The sequence below is a fragment of the Chelonia mydas genome, chromosome 6 (genome assembly GCF_015237465.2).
Source record: "Chelonia mydas isolate rCheMyd1 chromosome 6, rCheMyd1.pri.v2, whole genome shotgun sequence".
Classification (NCBI taxonomy): domain Eukaryota; kingdom Metazoa; phylum Chordata; order Testudines; family Cheloniidae; genus Chelonia; species Chelonia mydas.
In genome coordinates, this window is record NC_051246.2 from 60749385 (window position 1) to 60772055 (window position 22671).

Sequence of the window (22671 nt, forward strand, 5' to 3'; positions counted from 1 at the left end):
CAGGCAACTGTAGTTATTTGTCCATCCCTATGATTTGGATGTTGGTCTGGTACACTGAGCATCATTCACCTTTGCGGAAGGTTGTGTGCGCTCCTGGTTGGGAGGTGAGACCTGACTATGGTGCTATAGTACTGGAGCACGGTTTTGTTTGAATATAGTCAAACATCCCGGATTAATCCCCACCAACTGCTCGTGCAGTCACCTGTGCATGCATGTGCCTGCTGCACTATGCTTACAAAGGCTATTGAAACTATCTTCTGTGTGCCCTGCAGAACATTCCCTACTGTCAGTAACCCTCACTGCTGAGGTGTTAAACTGCTCTGCTTAAACTATGCATGGAGCAGCAGCTAATGGCAGACTTGAGTCACAAAGCGAAGGTGGTCGCAACCCCACGTTTGGGTGTGTTCCAATAAATGCTGCCCTGATGCCATTCTCTTGGGGCACAGAAATCTGGTCCAGGTTCGTTTTTCCTCACACTCCAGCGAGGCTTCACCCCAGGTCCATTTCAAGGGAGCACAGGATGCAAGGTTCATCTCTTCCCAGGACGGCTACTTGGGGGCAGTCCTGGGCTTGGAAACCAAGTCTGTGCTGGAAGTCACATGAGTCCATAGGCTTCTGTCCCAGGAAGCTAACAAAGCACCTCACTGCAAAGGGGGTTTCCCCTACTATGGTGCAGCTTGTCTGTACGGGAAGTGCTGGTGCCACAAACAGCCTGTCGTTCACCCGCTGCTGGAACTCTAGTGTGACAGATGGCCCAGGTGCAGCTCCACTGCGTGTATCCAGTAGAGTAGATGCTCCAGCTCTTGGAGTCTCCCTTTCCCTTCCCCCTTGGTCATATATCCCTCTTCCCCCTCCCTCTCCTGAAGTCTGGGTCGGGAGCCTGGAGCTGAATTCTCCTTTCCCCCTAGGGGAGGTTGTCTGGCTCCATTGGTGGGGTGAGGAATTTCAAGCCTCAACAGACATCAGCCCTGAAGCGCTCAAGGAGCGGCGGGGGGGGGGGCGGTCCATGCAGATGCTGATTGGGACCCAACTTCCCCATGTAGCCCTCAGGGGAAGGGGAATGTGCTGGGCCACATGCTGGCTGCTCTGTGTGAAAGTTCTCTCAATCGGATTATTTGTATCTTATAGTCAGTGCCTCAATGACCAGTGCCTTGAGTTGCCCTGATTCCGCTTTAAGCCTCTTACTGCAAAACCCGGGGTCACCATTAAACAGCACATCACACCCAGGAGCATTGCAGCTGACTGTGTTAAAATATGGGAGGTTCTCCATGGATTTTGCCCCTCTTAAGGGCTAGCAGATGGCAGGATTAGGGGGCTGCTCCACTGGTATGGGGTCCCTCAGTGACTTTCTCTGAGCGTTGAAGTGGGATCTGTCTTACTGGGGCTTGCAGGGGCGTTAACACAGTAGGAGCTGGCTAAGAGGGATGCTAATCGGGGAGGAGATGAGATCCAGCATCCTGCCTTTCCTCTGTGGAGCAGTAGATCCACCCAGTGTAGGGGACAGCAGGGCCTAGGCCAGGGGCTTGGACACACTTGTTGAGCTGGTTTCTTGCTGTTGCGCACTTGTGCTGGATGCTGGCGGACATAGGCCTGCAGGTGTCATTGCTCTTCCAGACCCAGCTAATTCCACTTTAAATCCATCTGCCTTTCTACCTATCTAGGTACAGTACTTCTTGTAACTGGAGTAAACCCCCTTCCCCAGCAAACACACCCACCCTGCCTTGCTGTCCCATGTTTTCCAGGTGCATGTGACAAGGGCTCCTTTCTTGCGATCTTCCCCATGAGCGTCCCTCTCTCCCCTTCAATAGGGGGCATGGTTATCAGGGGCACAGTGCCATCAGATAGGTGATCATGTGGTTATCAGATCAGTGGGAGAGGCACACAGAGGCTCCCTGGCTCTAGGAGCTGGTGGTGTCCTATGGTGAGGGCTGGTGGGCTGCCCAAGAGAGAGAGAGGCTGGGATGTATCCCTGGGCTGGCCTGTGTGGTACATGGGGAGGAGCAGCAGGGCAATTCAAGTTTCACATTTAAGGTTGGCAGCATTGCGGTCCTCTCAGGCTGTGCTGGGGCTGCCTTATACACCTTGTTTCAAGGATATGTCATTTAGCTGGAGCTTGAAATCGGTACTGTTGGCCCAGGTAGGGGCTTTTTATAGACAGTGTTATTCATCGGCGACTTGGGTGCTGTGTGTACATCTCATCACTGCCCTGCACGCCCCCTCTGGGAAGTAAAGGGTGACAGCGGGATGTCATACCTCCTGTCTGAGGCTTCCAGCAAGGACCCAATTGTACATGTGTCTGACATCAGGCCTTCACCTGCCTGAAAACTTTGACTGTAATTTGAATACTGTGGAGAGCAGGCAGCAGGCTAAATGGGCCCTTTTCCATCTCTAGTTTCTGTGGTGACTAACTCACTTCACACACAGGCCACTCATTTGGTTTGGATTTGAACTGCTGACCGAAAGCCCAGTAAGCCATTCCCACTGCCCCTTGGCTTGGTCGGAAGTGCGACTGCTTTTCCGTAAGGCTGGTGTCCGCGGTTGAGCCGTGGTGGAATTCGGGGTGCAAATATCTTGCCTTCTGTTTTCCCAGCTGCCCTGACTAAACAAGGCTTCGTGCTGGTTCACGCAAAGTTTGTCAGGTGCCTCTGTCATTTATTTGAAATTCAAATAAATAGCTGTAACTGGCAGCCAAGGTGCTGGATTGAGGGCTGCCAAGGGACAGGAACCACTGTGGTGCTGTAGGCAGGAGGATGGGGGAGGTGAGCACAGTTCCTGCTGTTAGATCAATCACCTGACTCTCCTCCCTCAGCCTTGCTGACAAGTATCTGGGTCACACACAGGCAGCTGTTTAAAGCACATTGACACAGGCCCATGCACTCTTGCTGCTTGTAGTGCAGTGCTGCCACCTGGTGGTGAAAGTCATTTGCTGCATCTATTCTGTTGTCTGAGTCGAGCCTATGGATCCTGTAAAAAAAAAAAGAAAAAAAAAAAAGAGTACTTGTGGCACCTTAAAGACACGTACTCCTTTTCTTTTTGTGAATACAGACTAACACAGCTGCTACTCTGTCATAAAGATCCTGTAAATCAGTGGAAGAGGATATAAAAGAGATACGGTCTAATCCCCCCCCCCAAGTTCCTGAGATCCCCACAGTGTTTCTAGGGGTGCAGGAATTAGAGATGTGACCTGAAGGGCATCCTGTCCTCCTGGCCAGAGGCTGAGGGATCCCATGCAGAGGGTCAGTAGTGCAAATTTTCAGACTTTGCCCCATGTGTTTTGGGCTTGGTGGCTGATTGGCTATGGGCACAAAGTGGCTCTGCTGCCCACTTACCAGGATAGTCCCAGCTGATGGCAGTAGTGGCCTGAGTGCTGTGTTTGGTCTTTGCTGGCTGTAAAATGGAAACGGAGGTCTTTCCCGTCTCACCATGGTGTGGCCTTTTATTGTATTTAAAGTGAATTTAGTAATGTGGTGTTACACTCAAGGTACCAATTGGGGATTGGTCCTGCTTTGAGCAGGGGGTTGGGCTAGATGACCTCCTGAGGTCCCTTCCAACCATGATATTCTATGATTCTATACAGGTATGGGCTCCAGTGACATGCTGCTGGAGTGACTCATAGATTCCAAGGTCAGAAGGGACCATTGTGATCATCTAATCTGACCTGTGTAACATAAGCCACAGAACTTCGTCCCCCCACTCCCCCCCCAAAGAATACCTTCCCAGGAATGGTGCTGCATACACTGGGGGGAGTGCAACCAAGGTGGGGGCTTCAGAGTGCTGGGTGTTGAGGATGGGGGTGACAGGGCAAGGTTGCTTCGTGGTGGGAGGGGAGGCTGTGCGTGTCATGGTGCTGGCAGGTGGGGGTATGTGGAGCTTGCTGACCACTCTCTTTGTGTCCCTAGACTCCACCTGCCCCACAAAGGCGTCCTCCCTTCCCTCCAGGGCAGCCAGCCCAGCCGTTGGGGATCCAGGAGGATAAAGCACAGGCCAGCAGTTTATAAGTATGTGGCATTTTTATTAGCTTGCCCAAGCTGTGTAGTTTCAGCAGCTGCAGCAACATCACTGTTCAAGAGCTCTCCTCCCTCCCACTCGCGTCTCACCTAACGTTACCCTCTTGTGTCTGCATGAAACCAGGCTGCTGAGGGCCAGGCTGCCTGCCCACCTTGTGTGTCACTAACCTTGTCCCAGAGGGCAGCGCTCTGAGCTGGACTTTAATCTGCTAACGTGGCAGCCTTGCCCTGGTTATTCTGCTACCGAGAAGCTTGTGACCTTCCGATGTCACTGTCCATGAGCATTTCTGCTGGCTGCAGAGGTGGGGGACAGTGGAGCAGCTGGTGGCTTCCCAACAGTCCTGGATTTATGACACTGTAGTGCCAAGAACCTTGACAACTGGAGCTCTATAAAGACCTAAGACTGGTAGATGATCTAAATCAGTCGTTCTCAGCCCGGGGTACTCAGAGATCTTCCAGGGGATAGGTATATCAACTCACCTAGATATTTGCCTAATTTTACAGCAGGCTACATAAAAAGCACTAGCAAAGTCAGTACAAACTAAAATGTCATACACACAATGACTTGTTTATACTGCTCTGTATACTATACACTGAAATGTAAGTGCAATATTTATATTCCAATTGATTTTTTTTAATAATTATATGGTAAAAATGAGACAGTAAGCAATATTTCAGTAATAGTGGGCTGTGACACTTTTTTGTATTTTTGTGTCTGATTTTGAAAGCAAGTCATTTTTAAGTGAGGTGGAAGCTGGAGGTATGCAAGACCAGTCAAACTCCTGAAAGGGCTACAGTAGTCTGGAAAGGTTGAGAGCTACTGATCTAAACAAGGCTGTCCAAGGGGTTGAGGGAAGACATTCGAGTTGGACCAGGGCATGAAGCCAAGCTTCAGGAGAGTCTGAGCATGCCAGATATGGTGGGGTATGGATGGGAACCCCTTTGGTCAGGTCATGTCTGGTGATAGACAAGTTGTGCCCCAGAAGTGTGACTTCAGACCATCTCTCTTCATTGAAGTGGGGCAGGACCTAGAGAGGTGAGTCCTGAGGGCAGATTCCATTGGGTGAGCTGAGGTGGTGTTCCTGGGTCTTGGTCCCAAATTCTCTTTAATTGTTCTTTATAGTATGGTAGCACTCAGAGGCTCCCATTGTGCCCACTAAACTGGGTGCTACAGAGACACACGGGAGCGTGTGGTGCCTGCTCTGAAGATCTTTGTTTCCTTGTTTCCGTTTAATGAGCTTGTGCCATCCTCTCTGTGTTATACCAATAAAATAAAAACCAGCAGGATCTTATTAAAGGGGAAAAGGCAAAATGCCACATTTATTATGAATACAGAAAGAATCATAGTAAGCAGTTAGTTATAGCTATAACATTCCATTCAATTTCATATTTATTCACACATTCATTCATGCACGCGCACACATGCGCACGCACACAGGTTCTGCAAGGTTGTTATCATAGTTACCAGCTTTAGAGTTGCTCATGCCAAGCCACTGGCCAGGTGGCCTGGACATGAGGAGGGAGCAGGGCCTTGTCAGATGCTCATCTGATGCTCCTGGAAGTTGGTTTGCAGAATCAGACCCCAAAGTTCTCACTTTCTAGAGTCCATTTTTATAGGAATTTCTTCCTATGCCATTCTGTGGGAATTGCTTCATCATGCTGTTGCTGAATCAATCAGCAGATGGCACATTCCTGACGGCTCCGTGCTGCTAGATGTTATCTTGTTCTTTGGTTCTCCCATCCTTGAGGCTGTTGGGTGGATTCCAGTCTGCCCTCCGGGGGGTCCTCTGGTTATTTCCACTTGATGCCTTCTTCAGCCGATGGACATTGGATTCTTACCCCTGGTTTACACTAGGATTTTAGGTCGAATTTAGCAGCGTTAAATCGATGTAAACCTGCACCCATCCACACGATGAAGCCCTTTGTTTCGACTTAAAGGGCTCTTAAAATCGATTTCCTTACTCCACCCCTGACAAGTGGATTAGCGCTTAAATCGGCCTTGCTGGGTCGAATTTGGGGTACTGTGGACACAATTCGACGGTATTGGCCTCCGGGAGCTATCCCAGAGTGTTCCATTGTGACCGCTCTGGACAGCACTCTCAACTCAGATGCACTGGCCAGGTAGACAGGAAAAGAACCGCGAACTTTTGAATCTCATTTCCGGAGGCTGCGGGAACTGTGGGATAGCTACCCACAGTGCAACACTCCGGAAGTCGACACTTGCCTCGGTACTGTGGAAGCACTCCGCCGAGTTAATGCACTTAATGCACTTAGAGCATTTTCTGTGGGGACACACACACTCGAATATATAAAAATGATTTCTAAAAAACCGATTTCTGTAAATTCGACCTAATTTTGTAGTGTAGACATACCCTTAGGCTGGCACCTCCCTAATCATTCAGTTATTATCCACACCAAGCATCCATCCTCATACATCCTCTATCTCTATTTTAATCACAATTGTTAACAAAGCGAGATGAATACAGCAAAAGGGCGGGGAGTCTCTGGGTGCTGTTTCTGTTGTTACAGAGTATTGCTTTGAGTCTCTCTCTATGTGAGTAGTTGTTGTTACAAAGAATTGCTTTGAGAACAGATTCTGTCTTAGAATGTAGTAACACAATTAGCAGCTTGCAAGTTTCACACAGAGAGGGAGAGAAACAGTACCAAAAACCAAGAGACCTCTTAATTAGTAATACCCTGGAATTTAAACTAGGGGGAATCAAACTCATTTGTGATTTTAATACAGAACTTCTTTAATATGATCCAACATCTGCACAATAACCCCCGTGTTTCCATGTTTCCCTCATTGCCTTGCGTGGTGGGTGGCAGGTCCGTGGTGAGCAGTGCCTTCAAGGCTAAGTCCCTTTGTGATCCCCAGTCCAGTGTCCCTCCTTTGTTAGATACCAAAGGCTTAACCAGGCAGAGATGTAAGCAGTTCGCTGCTCAGTCTGGGCCTTCTTGGAAGTCTTTTGGGTGGAGGCAGTGTGGCTGAGACCCTGCATCTTTGTGTAGCACCATGGGAGACAAAGGGAGCGAGCCCCAAATCTGTGTGAGGCAGAATGAAGAGGTTTGGCAGGAAATGAAGTGCTTCAGGTTTCAGAGTAGCAGCCGTGTTAGTCTGTATCCGCAAAAAGAAAAGGAGTACTTGTGGCACCTTAGAGACTAACAAATTTATTTGAGCATAAGCTTTCATGAGCTACAGCTCACTTCTTCGGATGCATACAGTGGAAAATGCAGTGGGGAGATTTTATATACACAGAGAACATGAAACAATGGGTGTTACCATACAGACTGTAATGAGACTGATCAGGGAAGGTGAGCTATTACCAGCAGAGAGGAGAGAGGAAAAAAAACACCTTTTTGTAGTGATAATCAAGGTGGGCCATTTCCAGCAGTTGACAAGAACGTGTGAGGAACAGTAGGGGGAGAAAAATAAACAAGGGGAAAAAGTTTTACTTTGTGTAATGACACATCCACTCCCAGTCTTTATTCAAGCCTAATGTAACGGTGTCCAGTTTGCAAATTAATTCCAATTCAGCAGTTTCTTGTTGGAGTCTGTTTTTGAAGTTTTTTTGTTCAAGAATTGCCACTTTTAGGTCTGTAATCGAGTGACTAGAGAGATTGAAGTGTTCTCTGACTGGTTTTTGAATGTTCTAATTGTTGACGTCCGATTTGTGTCCATTTATTCTTTTACGTAGAGACTGTCCAGTTTGGTCAATGTACGCGGCAGAGGGGCATTGCTGGCACATGATGGCATATGTCATATTGGTAGATGTGCAGGTGAACGAGCCTCTGATAGTGTGGCTGATGTGATTAGGCCCTAGGATGGTGTTCCCTGAATAGATATGTGGACACAGTTGGCAACAGGCTTCGTTGCAAGGATAGGTTCCTGGGTTAGTGTTTTTTGGTGTGTGGTTGCTGGTGAGTATTAGCTTCAGGTTGGGTGGCTGTCTGTAAGCAAGGACTGGCCTGTCTCCCAAGATCTGTGAGAGTGATGGATCGTCCTTCAGGATAGGTTGTAAATCCTTGATGATGCGTTGGAGAGATTTCAGTTGGGGTCTGAAGGCGATGGCTAGTGGCGTTCTGTTATTTTCTTTGTTGGGCCTGTCCTGTAGTAGGTGTCTTCTGGCTACTCTCCTGGCTCTGTCAATCTGTTTCTTCTCTTCAGCAGGTGGGTATTGTAGTTGTAAGAACGCTTGATAGAGACCTTGTAGGTGTTTGTCGAGGGGTTGGCGCAAATGCGGTTGTATTGTAGAGCTTGGCTATAGACAATGGATCGTTTGGTGTGGTCTTGTCTGGATGAAAGCTGGAGGCATGTAGGTAAGTATAGCGGTCAGTAGGTTTCCGGTATAGGGTGGTGTTTGTGACCATCGCTTATTAGCACTGTAGCGTCCGGGAAGTGGATCTCTTGTGTGGACTGGTCCAGGCTGAGGTTGATGGTGGGATGGAAATTGTTGAAATCATGGGGGAATTCCTGAAGGGCTTCTTTTCCATGGGTCCAGATGATGAAGGTGTCATCAGTGTAGTGCAAGTAGAGTAGGGGCATTAGAGGACGAGAGCTGAGGAAGCATTGTTCTAAGTCAGGCATAAAAATGTTGGCATACTGTGGGGCCATGCGGGTACCCATAGCATTGCCGCTGATTTGAAGGTATACATTGTCTCCGAATGTGAAATATTTATGGGTGAGGACAAAGTCACAAAGTTCAGCCACCAGGTTTGCCGTGACATTGTCGGGGATACTGTTCCTGACGGCTTGTAGTTCATCTTTGTGTGGAATGTTGGTGTAGAGGGCTTCTACATCCATAGTGGCGAGGATGGTGTTTTCAGGAGGATCACCAATGGATTGTAGTTTCCTCAGGAGGTCCATGGTGTCTCGAAGATAGCTAGGAGTGCTGGTAGCGTAGGGCCTGAGGAGGGAGTCTAAATAGCCAGACAATCCTGCTGTCAGGGTGCCAATGCCTGAGATGATGGGGCATTCAGGATTCCCAGGTTTATGGATCTTGGGTAGCAGATAGAATACCCCTGCTCGGGGTTCCAGGGGTGTGTCTGTGCGGATTTGTTCTTGTGCTTTTTCAGGGAGTTTCTTTAGCAGATGGTGTAGTTTCTTTTGGTAACCCTCAGTGGGATCAGAGGGTAATGGCTTGTAGAATGAAGATCTCTATCAAGCGTTCTTACAACTACAGTACCCACCTGCTGAAGTGAAGAAACAGATTTACAGAGCCAGAAGTTACCTACTACAGGACAGGCCCAACAAAATAAATAACAGAACGCCACTAGCTGTCACCTTCAGCCTCCAACTAAAACCCCTGCAACGCATCATCAAGGATCTACAACCTATCCTGAAGGACGACCCATCAATCTCGCAGATCTTGGGAGACAGGCCAGTCCTTGCTTACAGACAGCCCCCCAACCTGAAGCTAATACTCACCAGCAACCACACACTTGCACTTGTCAACTGCAAAAGGTTCCTCCTCCTCTCCCCCCCCTCCCCCCCCCCCCCCGCTCTCCTGCTGGTACTAGGTCATCTTAAATGATCACTCTCGTTACAGTCTGTATGGTAACACCCATTGTTTCATGTTCTCTGTGTATATAAAATCTCCCCATTGCATTTTCCACTGAATGCAACTGATGAAGTGAGCTGTAGCTCACGAAAGCTTATGCTCAAATAAATTTGTTAATCTCTGAGGTGCCACAAGTCCTCCTTTGCTTCAGGTTAAACGCCAGGGGGCGTGGGCGTTCTTCTGTGCTGTACTCTTAGAGGAGTTTGAGATGGAGGAAAGCTCTCCAGGGCTCAGTGCAGAGTTACTGCAACCGCAGTTTTCTGGTGCTTTGTCCAGCTAGGCTATACCATCCCCATTGATGGGACTGCCACCAGGAGATAATTCCCCAGCCTTGTCCATCTTGCTGCTGGGGCATTTTTCCAGAGCTCAGCTTGTTGTCCTGTTAGCAGGCTTGGCAAATTTGATTTTGATTTTTTTTTTTTAATCATTTTGATGGATGACACTGATGTTTATTTTTAAGCCTTTTCCCCCAATTTTTATTTATTTAAATTTTTGCAGTTGTAGGAAATTATGAAGGATCAGACAATGGGTGGGGGGTGTCAGCCAGCAATTATGTAATGATGGTAGATGCTGAGATTCAGAAAGTTAAAGCTGTATTACCATTCAAACACAAACTGTCCATAGCATGTGTCCAGATTTTCAACTTAGTTTGATTTAAGTTCTTACGCAGCATTTTTCTTACTTTGCCTCTCTACATTTGATTATTATCAATGGAAATGTTTGTTTGTATACAGTGACATAAACATTTGCCAACAAAAATCTTAAGCCTTCCAAACCAACCCATTGTCACTTCATCTCATGCTCCAAGTTCTGCCCCAAGTTTCTTCTAACTAAGTCATCTCCCTCCTTTGAAATTTACCCCTCCAAACATTTGGAGACTGTTCTGACACACATGCACCTTAGCCCAGTCAGAGAGGCAGATTATTTAGCTTTTTAAAATCACTCCTTTGAGAGGAGGCTCAGCAGAATCTGCACACATGGGTTATTTAGTTCTGGTATGGAGTGGAATGAGTGAGATCAATAGCATTTATCCATTAACTCTGGCCTCGGTTCCCCTGTCACTCAGGCCTTCCCCCTCAGGGGCAAATACATAGCCAAAGGAAGCCATTAGCCAGCTAACTGGCTTCTGTGCTGACAGCAGTTCTTGGGTCCCATTAGTGTGTATGTTAACCCTTTAGTGCCCATTCCTGAAACATCCACCCAGCCATTGTGAGACACTGACCTGGTGTTTGGATTGCTCTCCTATACTGGGGCTCCCAGAGTGCTTTCTCCAGCAGTGCTGGAAGCAAGTGACCAAAGACAGCAGTCTGGGGTTGAGGGTACTAGCAGTCATCTTATTGTGGGCGAAGGCAGTGTCAACAAGCAATAGGCAGAAACCTGGCCAGTTCCCAAGTGTCTTTTTGCATGATGCAGCATGGCAGGGGATGAGGCCAGACAAGGAAGCCCTGGACTGCTAGCTCGTATCAGAGTGCCCAGCTGTATAAAGGACAGGAGAGAATATTATGCCATTCTACAAATGAATGTTGCCTCTTGGCCTGGAATTCTGGAGTTTTGGTCGCCTTGTCTCCAAAAGGACAGCACAGAAAAAGAAATAGGCCAGACAGACCATCCATGAAAAAGATTAGTGGCCTGGAGAGACTTTCACATGAAGAGAGACTGAGAATGATAAGTTTAGAGAGAGGGAAAATAAGAGGGGACATGAGAGAGGTACACAGAAAAATGAATGGTCTGGAGAAGGGAAATTGCTCTTACTTACCCTTTCTCATAATACAAAATCCAGTGGACATTTTGTGAAAGGCAGCAAATTTTAAACTGCTAAAAGGAATTCCTATTTACATAATGCATGATTAACCTGTGGAACTCACTGCCACAAAGTTATAAGTGACACCAAAGATTAAAAATACGATTAGACACTTATGTGAATAGTAAGATCCACAGTTATATTAGCTAGGATGGGCATGGGCCAGAGCGTGCCATGCTTGGGCTTGTGGTTAAAGCACTTGCCTGGGCCCTGGAAGTCTGGTTTTCGTTTCCTGGCTCTGCCATGGACTTCCTGTATGACTCTGGGCAAATCACTTTGGGCCTGATTTTTCAGAAGTGCCATTGATTTCTAGCCCTCCAAGTCCTCTCTTTCCTCTTCATTACAGACTCTGCTACATGACTGGGCACCTGCAGGAACTGCTGCTTGCTCTGTGGTTACAGGTGCATTTCCCAGAATGGAGCCCAAGCTCAGTTGCTTGGAAAACTTGACTCAGGGCTGTGTGGTGGTGGCTCAGGGGGAACAGCCCTTTGGAGGATCATTGCTGAGAGCTGTGGTTTCTGCTTGAATGCATCAGACTGAAACTGGTGACAGCAGTAGAAGGCGACAGAGCCCTTTAGTTTCCCCGTCCAAATTGCACATGGGGGTTAGTCTCTCACGTATGTGGGCTTCAGAAAGAGATTTGTCTTGTTGATTCAGTGCAAGAGTTCTCTCTTTCCTTTTGAACCGCACTGGAGGGGACACCAGCCTATTTGGGAAGAGAGGAGAGTTCAGCCTCTATAGCCCACTCAGTTCCCAGGCTCTGTGCTGTGATTGTCATCCACGCACTGGGAACTGGATGAGACCCTCAATTTATTCCACACTGGCCTCTAAACAGTCTTCTGACAGACAGGACTTTGGAGGACTAGATGGGTCCATGGAGGGGCCTTTGGCTGCTTTGCCTTTTCCTAGCACCTTGGAAATGGAGCATTGCTTGTTAACTCAGGATTATGAAGGGCTTTCTAGGAGGTGACCAGAATCCACATGGAGCTGAGCACCTGCTCTTGAGGGGGTGGTATTTTCACTTGCATGTCTACCTCCTGCAGGGCCAAAACAGGAAGTCTGCTTGTGACATAGTTGAGAAACAGGAATTGATGGAGCCTCTGTTCTCTCCTAGGGCTGTCCGAACCGCTGGGCTCGGAGATGCAAAGTGTGTCAGTAGGACACAGGTGCCTCTGGCTGATCTCTGCAGGGTGAATGTTACTGCCTACGATGGGGACCTAGAAAGATCTGTGCTGCCGCTCCCAACCACCCTGACCTGGCATCTCACTGACCCTTGAAAGCAATGGAGGCCAAATACATATCAATTTTTATGTCTTAAAAAAAAATAAATTGGAAAAATAATCCCCCGGTCCCGCTATATGAATCTGGATGATGATGATGGGCTCAGGAACCACCTTCTGGGCAGCCCAGTTACAATCTCTGCCCTCCACCTTTCAGCATCACACCCATGCTTGTTACAGCTAGCACCCCAACCACTCTGGGAGCATGGGGGGACACCTGCATGCCCAAGAAATCCCCACTCCCTCCAAGTCCTGAGATCAGGCACCCCTTGGCAGGCCCTTTAGGCTCCTTTGGAACATCATGCAGAGCTAATGGCTGTTGTTCATAGCTAGAAGGGACAAGTACTTGGGGCAGGAAATGGCCCAGAGTCTGGAATGGAATGGGGGCTGTGAGCTGGCATGAAAAGGGGTGCTTAGGGGCTGGAGAGGCACAGTGTCTGCTCTCTGCTAGGCCCTTCCCTGCAGGAGCTCTCTGCAGATGCCTTTTGGTATCAGAAGGGGAGGTAAGTGATTGTGTTTATGCAGGGAGTAGGAGGAGGACAGATTCCTCCCCTCTGTGCGAGCTGGGCTTTACTGAAGAGGGAGCTGAGCATGGGCTTCAGCAAGTTAATGTTTACTGCTGCCTCCCCTTGAGCGTCTGCAGGACTCTGGTTTCCTTCCCGGCCAGCAAAACAAAAACAGGGCCGAAACCAACTGCATTTGCTGCAAAAACAGCAGCTCTGTACTGCAAGGTTCAAGAATTGCTAATGTCTCGTCCTACCGGCATCTCCTGCTGCTGCTTTGCTAAGACTGTGTGTTCCCTCTGCAGCGACAGATCTTGTCAGGATATATAACTGCATATAATGGTAGCTGCTGCTCAGCCTTTGGGCCCTGGCTCTCCTCTGGTTAATGGTTTCCTGTGCGCTGCTTTCTAGATACCCATCAGCAGCAACCCTGTGTTTGACTGTGCTGCTCTGGCAGAAAGAACCTTGACATTTGGTTATTATGAATTTAGTATAGTCTCTCGCCAGCCCCAAAGTGTGCTGGGTGCTGTTCAAAGAAATGCAAAGAGCTCTCCCCGTCTAATTTTAGAGGTGACGTGGTGAGGTGAGGAGAACAAACCGTCAAAGGAGACAAGGGGAGAAAAGACGAGGTCCAGCAGTAAGGTCATGCAGTGACTCAGTACAACTGTGTGCATTTCTAGAGGCTCTAATTACCAGTGGTTTTGTCTTAAATAACAATAACCAGTGACTCATTTCTTAGGAGTATCGTGGGAAGAGTGAGTCTTCAGTGCCGCTCTGCTCTGCAAAATGACTGCAGCAATGGCCCCTTCATATCCCGCGGCTCTGTTCCTCGTGTGTCAGTCACAGCTCTGCCATCTGGTCAGATAAGAATTGGGAGGGGGCCTTGTGGGAAGAGGGCAGCATGAAAAAACTTGGGAGGGGATGTGTACAAAATGTCAGCAGCAGATAACACCCTCCAGCCCCTGCGTTCTCTACAGTCTCACCCACAGACTACTTTCTGGGTGTCATGGGTGGACATATTCAACACTTGGGCAAAGCACAATAACAATTCTACAGGTCGCAAGAGAGAATCCTGAGGGACTGACAGGCCCAAGTGAACTCTGCTGTAGGGCTGTAATCCTCTAGATCAATGGTTCCTATCTGGACCTGATCAAGGGGACTGGCAGGCTAAGGGGGCCTGGTGAATAGGATACATGCAGCCTTTCACCTCTAGGTCACTGGTTCCAGTCTAGCATATGTCAGTAGTGACCAAAGGCTCTTCCCATCTGATACTTGTTCTTTAGCTGCTGTGTGAAATGATTTGATGGGCCTCAATACGGATTCTGGTGCGCTGGTATCCACAGCACATGTACCACCCCTAGCTTGGATGCTAGTCTCCCTCCTTGTTCGTAGACCCAGCAGAGAGGCCAAGAACTGAATGAGCTATGGAGACCTCTTGCCCCAAAGGGCGGGATCTCAGGTGGGGAAGAGGGATTCTGTACTTGACCTGTGGAAAAACAGAGGCCTCAGTCTCCAGGGCTGTCAATTCGGCACCTTTCAGGAGTACTAAATTTACTTTTTTTTTCTTTTTTCTTTTTTTTTAATTGCTAAGTGAGCAGGAAACGCCGACCACCCCAGCCACCTCTCTGTCTCACTGCCTGGGCTCAAGAAGAAATTTGTTACCTGTACAAATGCAGTTGCAGAAGTGGGTTGTTTGTGAAAGGAATGTACAGGGTGTGTGCCCCTCACTGTGTCACTGCAAGGAGGCCAGGCAGGGACTGTCCAACAGGGAGTTCCCTGCTCTCGGCCAGCCTCCAGCCCAGGGTGGTGCCTGGAGCAGGCAGGGGGTGGGGTTGAGGTTACTCCATGAAATCACATCTGAATGCAACAGCAATGTCATTGCACACAGAGAAGGCAATACGTCACTGTGTGCCCGGGTTGCATCCCTCCCGAAGAGTGGAGTGTCCCTGTAAGTGGGAGCCACTGTCACTAAATCTGTTTATCTAGAGAAGCTGTTAACAAAGGGAAGGAAATGAGTTGAAAGGGTGACGTTTGCTGGCTCCGGGCATGTCCGTGCCCTGGCTGAATGGCAGGGACTCATGGGAGGGAGAGCCAAGGGTTGACTGGGGAAATGAGGACAGTTATTTGAGTTGGTATTGGGCTGCCTGCAACCTTTTGCTGTGTCCGTGAGTGTTGGGGGGAGAGGTTTGGAATACACGGCAGCCTGCCATTGTGTCGTGAATAGACACTAATGACAGTGGTCATGAATGGGGTGGGGGTACCTTGAACATAGGATGAAGTTCTGTCCCAGGCAGATTGTCCCCATCTCGGACATAGAGCAGCTGAGAGCTCGTTCTCTTACACTTGAGTTTGTCAGACCAATAAAGTGTCATTGCACTCAGGTGTGTGCGCTGGGGTGTCTGAGAGCTGAGAGGCAGCGAGAGTCTCTTCCCCCCGCACTCCTCCCCCCGGGAGAGCCTGCCTTCAGGGCTGCTCGAAGAGGAAGTACAGTCAGTTATTTTAACAAGCGCTGTCACTGTTTTCAGCGTGGGGAGGAGGCGGAGGGATAAACAGAGCCCTCGCTCTCCAAACTAGGACTTGATCTGTGCAGGGCTGGCTCTGCTCCTCCGCTGCCACTGCCGCGGGCTCTTCACCTGCAGGAACTCGGCTCCGCTGCATCGGATCAGGTCACGGGCTTTTCCCACCTTTTCCCCTTTCTCCTTTCCCTTAGTTTTGTGTCTTCCGTTTATGTGGTGTTGGGGGAGGAAGTGAGGGCTTTGGGGAAGGGGGTGAATCTCTGGCTCAGTGAGTATAGTCTGAGCGGGTATCTCACCCCACCATACTGGTTAAAAGGCAGGGAGGACAGGCCCTGGGCAGGAGGAGATAACCAGATCCCAGGGTGAACTCTGAGCCCTTCAGCCTACTCCTTGCTGAGCTGTTTCACTGGGGAATGGAACAGAGCTGCCCTGTTGTGCTGCCAGTTTCCTGAATGTTGACACACAGGGTCTTGGAGCAGAGGCCCCCAGTGCATGCAACTTTAGTCACAGTGCCACCCTGCTGCACACAAGTGTGAATTGACCTCGGAGAGGAAGGGAGGGGTCTCCTGGGGGATACGAGTCTCCAGCTGCACGATCTGCCTGTTGGTTTGTTGTTGCCTGTGTGCCATCAATGCACCCAGCACGCTAATGGGGCTCAGGAAATAACAAAGTCATTCTGTGCAGCCAGGGACTCTTGTTTGCAGGAAAAGCCCCTGGCGCAGATCTGCCCTGAAGAGCTGATAATCTCACCGGGAATTCATCCTCTACTAGTTTGTGAGGATGAGACAATGACTCCTGGGCTCTCAGAAGCTCCCTTCTCTCTGGCATTAGTGAGCAGTTCCCTTGTACTGTGGTTCTGCTGGGAGCTGTCCCCACGCCATGTCACAGGGAGGCTCGTGGCTTTTGTGTGGGTCTCTGTGTTTTCAGCTGCCCATGAGCCTGTAGCTGAGTGACTAGGGCTCTGCTGCCTTCCCTGCATGCTTTCAGCTAGTCTTTCCAGCTTCCCCATTGGGAAGCACTTAAACGCTTGTTTACACACGACCTTGTCCAGCTGTAACGTTATGGGCAAAGCTATACTCTTCTGAGTCCTTTAGGCTGGTGTCATTGTATCCATGCTAGGTAGCTGTCATAGCGTACAAACAGCCCTTCAGATGGACCCCTGCCAGGAATTTCTCCATCTTGCTCCTGTGTGGCTGGGGGAAAACACTGGAACCTAGGCAGGGAGCTGCAAATCAAACGGCTGGGCTGTTGGACAAACTTTTTGTAAACAGTGTGTCCCTTGGTTTGAGTCTGCTGAAACCCCAGTGCGTGAGCCCCAGAGCTGTATATACTGTAAGATAGGATGGCCCTGAGGGATGACACTGGAGTCTGCTGCAGAGCATCAGCTCAGGACCAGTTTAGCTTCCTTACGCTGTGCATCTCGGGCCTCGCAGTGCACCCAAGGTGCCGGGGGAGCCAGTCTAACTCCCACCATGCTTTACTTTGCTCTTATGCATGGAATTCTGCAGAGGGCACTTGGATAGATAAGAAACACTAATGTCCTTCCTTCCCTGAGTCTCAAGTAACCCCTAAGACAGTGGTTTTCAACCTTTTTTTCATTTGCGGACCCCTAAAAAATTTCAGATGCAGGTGCAGACCTCTTTGGAAATCTTAGACGTAGTCTGTGGACCCCCAGGGTTCACGGACCACAGGTTGAAAACCACTGCCCTAAGATGATTAAAACAGAAACCAGATGGTCTTCTCTCTCTCTCCCCCCCCCCCCATCCCTACCCCCCCACACTCCTGGTGCCTGCTCAGTTTTTGCACTTCATTCTGCTTGGACAATGGAACTGGATCAGTCATTTTTGCTTTATGGATCTCCCACGCTAGCTCAAGGCTGCAGTGTTGGTGTTGCAAACACAATAGGGGATTGCTTAAATCCATACAAAACACTTTTATCTTTGGCCTTTGTTTAAAAAAAAAAAATCCAATTTTGCACAGGAATATTTTTCGTTGGTCTTAAGATTGGCAAACCCTTAATTTTACAAAACTTAAATGTAGGGCCTTAATCAGTTTGATGGGATCCCTTTAAGCAGGCTGAGAGCTGACTTTGGGCTGTAGGCAGAGCGGTGAAAAGAGTGTCGCTGATGAGGAGAGGAGTGCACTGAGAGGCTGAGGCAGCCTGTGCTGTCTGTGCTCTATGTTCTGGGGTTGGTGTATAGCTGTGGGAATTGTGAAATGCTCTGCTCTTTGGTGCCAGCCTGAGGCTTGCATTGCACGTGGGCCACCTAGGAAGAGGGGAGCTAGGATATTCTTATTTGGTAACTCTTTATAGGAGCATGTGCTGAAGTTGGTCAGGATGGCTGGGTATGTTTTGGGAGTGCAATGGGGAAGACGACCTGTGAAGTCTCAGAGGCACTACCATGCAGAATGGGAGGGGGCAAGAAGTGGTCAGTAAAATTCCCAGCTTGTTTCTGACTCTCCTTCTCCCACTGTCCTACAGACAGAACCGTGAAAGAGTTCAGTTCCTGTGCAGGGTAGTGGGGAGAGTTGTCACCCTTTGCTTCATCCAGACATTTTGCTTGTAATGGTGGATGGAGAGAAATCACACGTTCAGGAGTAACCCATCCCCATTGCACTTGCTCCCTCTAAAGAATCGCAAAGCCCCTGTATTCTCCTCCTTAAAACTAACTTCTGCTTTGATGTCTACAAAACACTCAGTGATGGCTAGGCAGTCAGTGTGCTGTGACGGCTGTTTATTAACTGTCGACATCTCGCTGTCACCTGCAGCTCCCTGCCTCAGTTTAGTGTCTCCACTTTTTTTTTTTTTGTCTTATACTCACCAGAAAAATGTGTGACTTTGTTCACTGGTTTAAAAAAAAAAATTGTGTGTTTTTTAGATGGAGTTAGGCCTCTCAGTGTAAAATCGCAATGAAGACAAGTCACAGGTGGATTTATTTTGATGTAGATAGCGGAGGTAAACCCAATACCACCCTACACACACCTGAAGTTTACTTCATTCGCTATATCCAGGTGAAAGCTACTCATGCCTTGTTTCCACTGGGATTTGATATAAAAAAAGCTGTCTCGATGTAAAAATGCACCTCTTTTACCAGTGAAGACATGACCAGAGTGCTTTGGGGGAGTGTAGGGTTGTGGGGGTTGGTAGCAGGGGTTGGGGGAGTTAGGGAGCAGGTCTTACCAGCTCTCCTGTGAGTCGGATCCTTATTGCATGAGAGCAGGAGGGAGCCTGTCAGAGAGCCTGCAGGTCTGGGCGGTGTCGGGGTGGGTGTCTGAAGAGGGCAGGCGATGGTTGTTTGGGGGTGAGTGGTGTTTGCTCAGCTTCTCTCCAGGCCTTGTCTTGATTGGGAAAAGGGTGTTTGTTAGCTGGTCATGTTAACCCTAGGGCGGCTGCCCTTGGTTACAACAGGACCAGCCAACTAATGTGTTTTTCAGCAGTTTCAATCAAGGAGTATTTATGGTATAAGTCATGGACTGGTCACAGGCCATGATTTTTTGTTCTTGCTTGTGACCTGTCCATGACTGTTACTAAAATACCCATGATTAAATTGTAGCCTTAATTATAACATGAGGCTTGAAGGTGTGAGGGTGCTTGGCAGGCCAAAGCTGGGGGATCTGGGGTTTTATTGAGAGAGGCTCTTTGTGAGAAGACCTTGAGGAGGGATTATTCAATGTGATGACTTCAGGCAGTGAGGCAGGGGAGACAGGCAGCCTTAATATATTTAAGCAAGAATGGAATGACCAGGAATTTATCAAATGGAAGTGGGCTGAGTCAGTTCCATGTTTGCTGGGAAAGGAGGTAGCCACCTGACTTGCTCTTAGGTGGGTTTGGAGGGAAATTTTGTAATGACCATGCCTTTCTCTCCCAATTGCATTTGATGGTGGAAGGGTTATTGGCTGCTTGCTCCTTTTTTCCTGGGAGTCTGCATGCTGCCCTCTGGCACAAAAAGTATGAAGGTGCATGATGAACTGGGATAGTAGAGGTGTCAGCAAAGTTGTCTTTTTTTTCTGGTTCTTTACCCGTGTAAGCTACGCTGGGCTTCCGAGTCAGAAGTAATTCTGTAGTATAGCCCTTTCACTGAACTGGGCTGCTGTTGACTGGGATGTCCTCTGGCTGTGCCATGAAATTCCTGCCCTATGGAGTAAAGCGTGTGAGTTAGCAGCCTCTGCACTGACGCTGCATGCCACTGCTCTTCCGTCTGTTCCATTCTTGGTGGGAGCTAGGCACTAAAGTGAGAGTGACAAGATTGCCTGTTTCAGGAGCATCTCATTATCACTGTGCTGCTTCCTTCCTAGGTGGAGCAGGCTGGAGAAAGCAGACAGGAACTAGAAGGGGAGGGAGATGTAACCAGGTCACTAGGGTGGGTCTGGGGACATGAAGAAAGAGAGAGAGATGGAAAAGAGTAAGGAAAAGGAGGAGGAGTGGCAGACAGGGATGGGGAGGAAGAGCCAGACAGAAAGGCAGTCCCTGGCTATTGAGTGCAATATAATGACAGTGAATAAGGGGAAATGAACCCACCCCACTGAGCTCACAACCCTGGAGCACGTGCATTTTTTTCAGATATAGCTTGAGTATCTTGTGCCTAGTGTTACGCATTTAGCGAATGACCAGCGTCTGCAGCTATGGACTGTTGGCTACACATGGTTAGCAAGAGAGGATGGTTCCTGTGTCCAGTGAAATGTTGTCTAGAGCAGTGCTACTTAAAGTGGTGATCTGCGGACTGGTGCCAGTCCGCGAGCCATCGGCTGCTGGTCTGCGCGCACATTGGGAAAAAAAAAATGCTGGTCTAGAGCAGTGGTTCTCAACCAGGGGTATGTGTACCCCTGGGGGTACGCAGAGGTCTTCCAGGGGGTGCATCAACTCATCTCGATATTTGCCTAGTTTTACAACTGGCAACAAGCACTAGCGAAGTCAGTGCAAACTAAAATGTCATACAGACAATGACTTGTTTATTCTGCTTTAGATACTATACACTGAAGGGTAAGTACAATATTTATATTCCAATTGATTTAATTTACAATTATATAGTGAAAATGAGACCGCAATTTTTGAGTACTAGTGGCTGTGAGACTTTTGTATCTTATGTCTGATTTTTGTAAAGCAAGTTTGTTTTTAAGTGAGGTGAAACTTGGAGGTACGCAAAACAAATCAGATCCCTGCAAGGGGCGCAGTAGTCTGGAAAGGTTGAGAGCCACTGGTCTAGAGTAGCTGGGAGGAGCCCCTGATGAAGGTGGCTGACATGTCATGTTAGTGTGTGATGGAGTTGGTCTCTCAGTGGTTACTGCTGGGTGTCTCTGAGGTGCCACCCGCAGAGAGGCCTTCGCTGGGCACTGTGAGCTGCACATGCAGAGATCTCAGGGCTGTGGGGAAGTCATTTACTGCTTACTGAACTGTAAATAGCCAGTCTGTTCCTAGGCACCTCACCGGCATGCTGGGGGCCCCATCCCTTCATGTGGCTTCAGAGTTCCCTGGATCAAACTGACTGGAACCGAGGATTGTCTAGAGGATTGTCTTAGATTTCACAAGAAATAGGGAGATCATACTGCTCAGAGTGCCCGGGCCACAGCCAGCCTGAGGGATAGCAAAGGGCTTTTGTATATCATGTGTTCATGGCACTCTGTCACTAGCCACTAAGCCTGAAGGTGAACAGCTGCACCCGTTCCTCACACATACATTGGCACTTGTTGCAGTTCATCAACTGAATGAAGCTTAAAATAGAAAACAAACACAACCAGGAGCCCAACCCCCTCAGCAGCTGCTCCCTGTACAGTAATTCAGCATCTCAGTTGTAGAGGTGGGGAGTCCAGAAGGGGCTGAGACCTCTGTGCTGTCAGCTCCAATGTATTCCAGAGCCCTCCGTGTCCTAGCAGCCCTTCCATTGGGGTCAAATGGCAGATAAGGAGGGGCAGTTGTCTCACTAAAGGCCTGATCCTGCAAAGTGCTGAGGGCTCATATCAAGGTGTTGAACAGTAGGAGCTTCAAGGGGAGCCGTACACCTCCCAATATCAGGCCTGTCGTCTTGCTCTCATGAGCAGGGGCTGTGTGTGTTGTGTTGTTCATGCACAGTCTGATAGCGAATGGGAGTGATAGCAGGGGCTGGGTGACGGCAGATGGGAGAGCTGGTGTACATGAGGCAAGCTCTCTGCTAAATTTTGGTCCCCACTTTGAAAACCGTCAAAGAATCCTGTAGCTCAGAGATTTTCATCTGCTGTCATAAAACCATTGTGGAGTGTTGCTCTGTGTGATTAAACTGCTGGTACATCCTTCCCCAGAGGTGTGTGCATTTCGGAGCTGTGTGAGATGTCTGTATCCTCAGTATAAAGTTAATAGAGTGCTTGCGTTCCCTGGGGTGGCAAGAGCAGTGTATAGAAATGTCAGTTGATGCTCAATTATTTTCAGACTCTGCTACCCTAGGGCCCTTATTCTGGCTGAAGTTCCCCCACAGGCAGCTTCTGACTCTGTTTAACTGGATGCTGTGTGTGTGGCAGATTATTTTTACCAGAGATTTTCCCTAGCAATAAACCACAGAAAGCTTGGTGTCTCCCTGAAACCACAGAAAGCACACCCTCCCACCTGTAAGACCACAGGGTCACAAGCACACCAGCTTTCCTGCACCACATCAGACGGTTGGCTCATCTAATCTGGTGTCCAGTCTCTGGCAATGGCCAGTGCCTAGTACTTGAAAGGAAAAGAAATCTTCCCCCAGTGCGCCTGGCCAATTGTGCAGCACTGCGTGTGGGCTGGGGAAGTCATGGAGGAGGGAGCTGCAATGGCCCAGACCGGGAAGGGGGATGGGTAGGGATCACAGCAAATGGGAATTGAGGCAGCATCATACATGGGAAAATTAAATCCTGCAGTGTTTAGAGGGTGGAGGAGTAGGAGATTTCTATGGAAACCAAAGCTGAAGGAAAGCTATGGTATGTGAACTGAGCAGGAGTCCTAATGCGCTCCCTGGACGAGCTCCCAGGCCTGTGCCCCTGGTCCCCTCAGCATCCTGATGGC

General features: G+C 48.9%; 1 protein-coding gene across 22 annotated transcripts in view; it reads left to right on the forward strand.

Moving 5' to 3' along the window:
- DGKZ (diacylglycerol kinase zeta) overlaps positions 1–22671 on the forward strand; it is a 105950-nt gene that overhangs the window by 33671 nt on the left and 49608 nt on the right. For 5 of the 22 annotated variants that reach the window (XM_037900154.2, XM_037900156.2, XM_037900159.2 and 2 more), the window contains exon 1: positions 15663–15818. The exons of 9 other annotated variants lie outside the window; for them this stretch is intronic. Coding sequence is in view for 5 of the 13 variants with exons in the window: in XM_043549990.1 (XP_043405925.1) it covers positions 14823–15100 (278 nt within the window). In the remaining 8 variants the exon portion in view is untranslated. Of the gene's footprint in view, positions 1–3899; positions 3999–14807; positions 15101–15662; positions 15819–22671 lie in introns of those variants that run through there. 8 more of the 22 variants (XM_037900164.2, XM_043549993.1, XM_037900162.2 and 5 more) reach the window with 4 other exon arrangements.